The sequence below is a fragment of the Gorilla gorilla genome, chromosome 3, assembly GCF_029281585.2.
Source record: "Gorilla gorilla gorilla isolate KB3781 chromosome 3, NHGRI_mGorGor1-v2.1_pri, whole genome shotgun sequence".
NCBI lineage: Eukaryota > Metazoa > Chordata > Mammalia > Primates > Hominidae > Gorilla > Gorilla gorilla.
The window spans coordinates 96178391-96184814 of record NC_073227.2 but is presented as its reverse complement, the minus strand read 5'-3'; the positions used below and the strand labels follow the sequence as shown (position 1 = coordinate 96184814).

At 48.8% G+C, this 6424-nt stretch overlaps 1 protein-coding gene across 7 annotated transcripts in view; it reads left to right on the top strand.

The window, feature by feature from the left end:
* The first annotated feature begins 377 nt into the window (after nt 1-377).
* Nucleotides 378-6424, top strand: part of NAAA (N-acylethanolamine acid amidase) — a 30394-nt gene continuing 24347 nt past the window's right edge. For 3 of the 7 annotated variants that reach the window (XM_031010129.3, XM_063705322.1, XM_031010130.3), the window contains exons 1-3: nt 380-919; nt 1498-1662; nt 5423-5549. In XM_031010129.3, coding sequence (XP_030865989.3) covers nt 537-919; nt 1498-1662; nt 5423-5549 — 675 coding nt within the window. In that variant the 5' untranslated portion in view covers nt 380-536. Of the gene's footprint in view, nt 920-1497; nt 1663-5422; nt 5550-6424 lie in introns of all 7 variants that reach the window. The other 4 variants (XR_008678987.2, XM_055384520.2, XM_055384519.2 and 1 more) reach the window with 2 other exon arrangements.

Genomic DNA, 6424 nt, shown 5'->3' with positions numbered 1-6424 from the left:
TGAGCTTTTAAAAAATGTTTTACCAGCCAGGCGCGGTGGCTCACGCCTGTAATCCCAGCACTTTGGGAGGCCGAGGCTGGTGGATCACCTTAGGTCAGGAATTCGAGACTAGTCTGGCCAACATGGTGAAACCCTGTCCCTACCAAAAATACAAAAATTAGCCAGGTATGGTGGTGGACGCCTGTAATCCCAGCTACTTGAGAGGCTGAGGCAGGAGAATCGCTTGAACCCAGGAGGCGGAGTTGGCAGTGAGCCGATATCTCGCCACCGCACTCCAGCCTGGGCAATAGAGTGAGACTACATCTCAAACAAACAAACAAACAAGCAAACAAAGTTTAACTGAAAAGTCTTTCCTGACACCTTTTCGCTACTGAAAATCTTACAGCCCCTCCCGGCCGCAGCCTACACTCCTTCGGCCCAAGCAGGTGCGCTGGAACCGGGAGTTGGTGAGAAGCCGGCTGCCGGCAGCCCCAACCCTTAGCGGCCCCGCGGTCAGGGACCTCCAGGCCCAATGGAGAGTCGGGACGGGCTAGAGGATGCGCGGCGGGGACGGGAGGTGTCGCCGCTCCGGCTTGCCGGTGACAGGGGCGGGCGGGTCGTGCGCGGGCCCCACCTCCAGCGATCGCGGCCCAGCCCCAGCTCCTCCTCCTCCACGGCTTACCCGGGCTCCGACAGCGGCTGCAGGTCTCCAAGTTGCGGCCGTTGGAGCCCGAGCCATGCGGACCGCGGACCGGGAGGCGCGCCCGGGGCTTCTGTCCCTGCTGCTGCTGCTGGCCGGGGCCGGGCTGTCAGCCGCCTCGCCCCCAGCAGCGCCGCGCTTCAACGTGAGCCTGGACTCGGCCCCCGAGCTGCGCTGGCTGCCCGTGCTGCGGCACTACGACTTGGACTTGGTGCGCGCCGCGATGGCGCAAGTCATCGGGTGAGCTGGGGCCCTGGACGGGGTCTGCGGGGACACCGGCCCTGCGGGTCGGAGTCAAACGCGCGCTGCTCAGAGTGCTTTAAACGGGGACGCTTTACTCCCCGCCACCCTTGGAGAACTGGTTTTGGCTGCCGCCCTGAGCAGCGTCGGGGTTGGGGAGAATCCAGCGCGGCAGGTTCGGCTTTCAAGTTTGGTGTCACCCGTGGCACGCCAGTCCTTGAGCCATTCCGGGTCAGCGTGGCGCGCGAGTTGTCGCCCGGGCTGCATAGCTACCGAGGAGGGGCAACCCGCGCCTTCCTTGCGGACCTCGCGGGCCTTCCAAGCTTGCCCCTTTGGGACCAGCCTCACTCGCCCTCCCCATTCCGAGTTGTCTTACCCGCCGCCTTCCCCCCGCCCCCTTCCCCCCACTCCCGGGAGGCTGCAGATTGAGTGACGCTGCGCCTGGGCGGTCCACTGACTGGGGAGCAGTGGCCCTGAGACCTCACGCCCTAAGGATGTAGCCCCGCTCGCAGTGCACACGCAGTCGCACGCCGCCGACCTCTGAGCGGGTCAGACGCCCTTGTGCTTTTTGTTTCTAGGGACAGAGTCCCCAAGTGGGTGCACGTGTTAATCGGAAAAGTGGTCCTGGAGCTGGAGCACTTCCTGCCCCAGCCCTTCACCGGCGAGATCCGCGGCATGTGTGACTTCATGAACCTCAGCCTGGCGGACTGCCTTCTGGTCAACCTGGCCTACGAGTCCTCCGCGTGAGTGCCCCAAGCCGGCGCGGAGTAACGCAGGGCTTGCGGGGGCCTCCGACACAGACTAGCGGGAGGAGACATATTTTCCGTGTGATAAAAACAGGGCGGTGCCTGCTTGCCCAGAAACCTCCAGCGCTTCCTCTTTGCCTCTCTGGGTAAATCTGAGCTGCACATAGTAGGCTTCGAGAGGGAAAGCAGATTCTCCGATTCAACACTAAACTTTCCCTCTACGTGTAGCCCCGGGTTTTCTCTTCCCCAGTCCAGGTAGCGTACTTTTAAAATTCTGCTCAAAGGCCGGGCGCGTTGGCTCACACCTGTAATCCCAGCACTTTGGGAGGCCAAGGTGGGCAGATCACGAGGTTAGGAGTTCAAGACCAGCCTGGCCAACATAGTGAAACCCCGTCTCTACGAAAAACACAAAAAAATTAGCCAGGCGTGGTGGTGGGCGCCTGTAATCCCAGCTACTTAGGAGGTTGAGGCAGGAGAATCACTTGAACCCGGGAGGCGGAGGTTGCAATGAGCCGCGATCGCGCCACTGCACACCAGCCCTGGCGACAGTGCGAGACACTGTCTCAAAAAAAAAAAAAAAAAAAAAAAAATTCTGCTCAAAACGTACTTTTCCAGGAAGTTTTTGAAACTAAGCCTCCTCTCATCTGGACCCTTTAGTTAACTCAGTGGCCTTCCAGCTCTATACTGGCAGTGGCTCATCTCTGCCCTTATTTGTCGCCCTGCATTTATCCTTTCATGTGTGTCGTGGCTGAAGTGTCTGTGTCCACCAGGGCTGGGGCGACAGGGAACACTGCTCTAATAGGGCCAGCCAGTGTTTGGACCGGAAGTGGGCATGATAAAATGTGCATCCGGGCTGGGCGCCGTGGCTCACGCCTGTAATCCCAGCACTTTGGGAGGCCGAGGCGGGTGAATCACCTGAGGTCAGGAGTTCAAGACCAGCCTGGCCAACATGGTGAAACCCCATCTCTATTAAAAATACAAAAATTAGCCAGGCATGGTGGTATGCACCTGTAATCCCAGCTACTTGGGAGGCCGAGGCAGGAGAATCACTTGAACCCAGGAGGCAGAGGTTGCAGTGAGCCGAGATGGCACCATTGCACTCTCCAGCCTGGGGGACAAAGCGAGATTCCATATCAAAGAAAAAAAGTGCACCCAGAAGTGAAAGCAACATGGAGTGTGTGGTTGATCCCAGGCAAAGTGCAGGGGACCACTAAAGGTTTATGGGCTCAGTAATAGGCCCTGGAATAAAGAGAGGTTTTGACTTGGTTTCTTCCTTCAACACTTATTGTTTTGCCAGCAGACTAGCTTCATCTCGTAACCTCTTGTACATACTTAGAGCTTCTTGCTGCCTAAAGATGATGGGGGTAGAAAAGATCTTGGAATAATGAAACTTTACTGGCCCAGGCATTTTCCCAGAACACCTAGGCAGAGTAAGCTAAAAAGCACTGGGACTGCCTTCCTCTTCAGGAAATGCTTTCAGGCACAGAAAAGACACAGGCCTGCTAAATAACATGCTTTTCAGTTGAACTAAGTTATTATAATTTTACCACCTCCCTCTCCTACCTCCAACTTTTTCCTATTTTTAACTTACAGCTTTCTCAATGAAAAATCACGAATCATTTTTACCCTCATCTGTTGGAGTCACCATATTCAAACAGATTAAAGCAAAAGTTCTAGTAAAAACATTCTAACTTTTGGATTTGATACTAAGGTATTTATTGAATTGCCTAATAGCACCATTCAATTCACTAGCATTAACAAAGGAAATGCTTTCTTCTCATGTTGGAAGTAAGCCTTCTTGAATTAGAATAATACTAGCTACCCTTTATTGAGCCTACTGGGTGCCAGGCACTTCATGAACACAGCCCCGTGGGGAAGATGGTATCATCTGTTTTGTGATGTGGAAACCAAGCCTCAGTGGGGCCACCTTGCTGGAAGTCAGGTGGCTGGTGAGTGCTAAAAGCATGGGAATCTCCAGTTCGCTGCAGTGCCTTTCAAAGCAGAGCCTGTTTCCTCATTTGTCTCCCGTGCTTGTGCACTGCTGCATCACACTACAACATTTGGGCCTGAGATGGAAGTATTGTTATCTTGCCAATTTTGAAAAATCGCCTTTGAGAGAGATCCCACAAACTTTGCTTTAGTACTTCCCATGTCTTACCAGTCCCCTCCCTGACCTGAACTCTTTGAAGTTAAGCTCAGAAACCTTGGAGGGAGGCCGGCCACAGTGGCTCACGCCTGCATTCCCAGCATTTTGGGAGGCTGAGATGGATGGATCTTTTGAGCCCAGGAGTTCAAGACCAGCCTGGGCAACATGGTAAAACCTTGTCTCTACAAAAAATACCACAAAATTAGCCGGATGTGGAGGCTTGCGCCTGTGGTCCCAGATACTCAGGAGGCTGAAGTGGGAGGATCGCTTCAGCCCGGGAAGTCACGGCTGCAGTGAGCCGACATTGCACCACTGCACTCCAGCCTGGGTGACAGAGACTCAAAATAAATAAATAAATAACAGAAACCTTGGAGGGAATTAAAACTGACCAAGTTTCCGTCTTTATTTTATTTTATTTATTTATGTTTGAGACGGAGTCTCACTCTGTTACTCAGGCTGGAGTGTAGTGGCACGATCTTGGCTCATCGCAACCTCCACCTCCCTGGTTCAAGCGATTTTCCTGCCTCAGCCCCCCAGATAGCTGGGACTACAGGTGTGCGCCACCATGCCCGGCTAATTTTTGTATTTTTAGTAGAGACGAGGTTTCACTATGTTGGCCAGGCTGGTCTCAAACTCCTGACCTCATGATTCACCCACCTTGGCCTCCCAAAGTGCTGGGATTACAGGCATGAGCCACTGTGCCCTTGCCCAGCCCAAGTTTCCATCTTTAAACAAACAAACAAAAAGTAACACTTTTTTCCCCAATTATAAAAGTAACATGTAATCATTGTAGAAAATCAGTAAATGTAGAAAAGTAAAAAAACAAAGCTAACCACCATCCTGTTATTAAAAAATGACCAGAAAAACCCTTCAGGATATTTTCTCTCAGTTTTGTTCATGTGGATATACATATTTTTTCCTCTGGTATTGGACATACTGTATATAAATATTTTTTCATGTACAGTTAAATATTCTCAGAGAATATGGATAGATACTTAACAAGCCTCCTCCTCTTTTTCTCACAATACTTCTGTTCATAGAGATTCCCCCTTTTTTAAAATTATGATCTCTGTGCAAGGAGCTGGAGAGAGAAAGGAAAAGTGCCAAGTCCCTTAAGAGCCAGCCATTTTCCCAAGGGGACAAAATGAAACATTTGTGAAACAATGGTTTAGTGTTACTTTATTTGCTCTGAGGAATTCATATATGGAGAGGTGAGCTTGAGCTGGCTTTGAATCATGTGTTAAATAGAATACATGCTGCCATGCAGAGGAAAAAGCAGAGTTCAGAGGTGTCCTGAGCCCAGGATGAGTTAGTTTCACTTCAGATTTAGACTGAGGATGAAATTCTCACTTACTATGCTTATGATGCCCTCCATGTGTGCTAAGGGTAAAGATCCTAGAAACACTGAATGAACACAGATGAGTTGTATCCAGTTGTGTTTTTCATCTTGAATTGTTAATCTATATTCTTATACAAGCATTATAGCACATATATCAGTTATAAGGAAGAAAAACTTTTACTTTGAGGATTTGTTTTACAAATGAAAAACTCCTTTTCCTTTTTTTTCTTATTTGTCTTATTCATTCATGTTGGACTTTTCCCTTTTCTCAGATTCTGCACCAGTATTGTGGCTCAAGACTCCAGGGGCCACATTTACCATGGTCGGAATTTGGATTATCCTTTTGGGAATATCTTACGCAAGCTGACAGTGGATGTGCAATTCTTAAAGAATGGGCAGGTATAATCCGTACCATATAAGATAAAAAATCAGAAAGATTTGCAAACTCAAGTTAGCAGTCATTTGGATGGCCTGCTAACTTAAGTGTGTTATCAGTATAAGACACAAAAAAATCACATCCCTGGAAAAACAAAGCCAGAAGAGAGGTTTGCATCAATTATGCTTATAGGAAGGACGGTCATTTATTATTTATTATTGAGTGTCTACTTAAAGAGGTCACCCAGTTTTCCATAGGGAAATCTCTTTTAGAGAGTGATCAATCATCCACTTATGCAGAGTCAGCTCTTTCCTCTGCTTTCCCATGCCCAGGCTGCTTCTGGAATATGGAGAGGCTGGGTAGTGCAATAACTAGAAACACCCAACTTTGGGATCTGACAGTCACAAGTTTGAATCTTGATTCTATCAATTACTGTACTTCCTTTGTGAACCTGAGAAATTACTCATTCCCCAATTTTGCAGACTACAGCTCATGGAGGCTCATAACTACTTTACTGCGATAGTTATAAATGTTAAATGAAGTAGTCTATGTAAAGTTGTAGCCAAATAATAAATGGTCCTTCATTCTGCAAGTGTGATTGACCCACACCACTTTCTTGTGTATGATCTTTAAAAAATTATACTTAGATTTTTTGTTTATAGCATGGTCCCTTTAAAACTATAATCTAGTGTGTGCTGTTGTCAACTGTGTAAACTTTTAGAGAGACAGAATTAATCAATGTTCATTGAGTACGCAAAGCATGTTTTGCTGTAAAACAGAATACAGAGTGCAAAAGCCAGATTTTGGCTGTAAGGACAAGGACTATATTCCCTTTGTTCTTTGCATTTAGGGGTTGATTCACAAATACTAAAAACTCATTTACTAACTACTCAGTCAT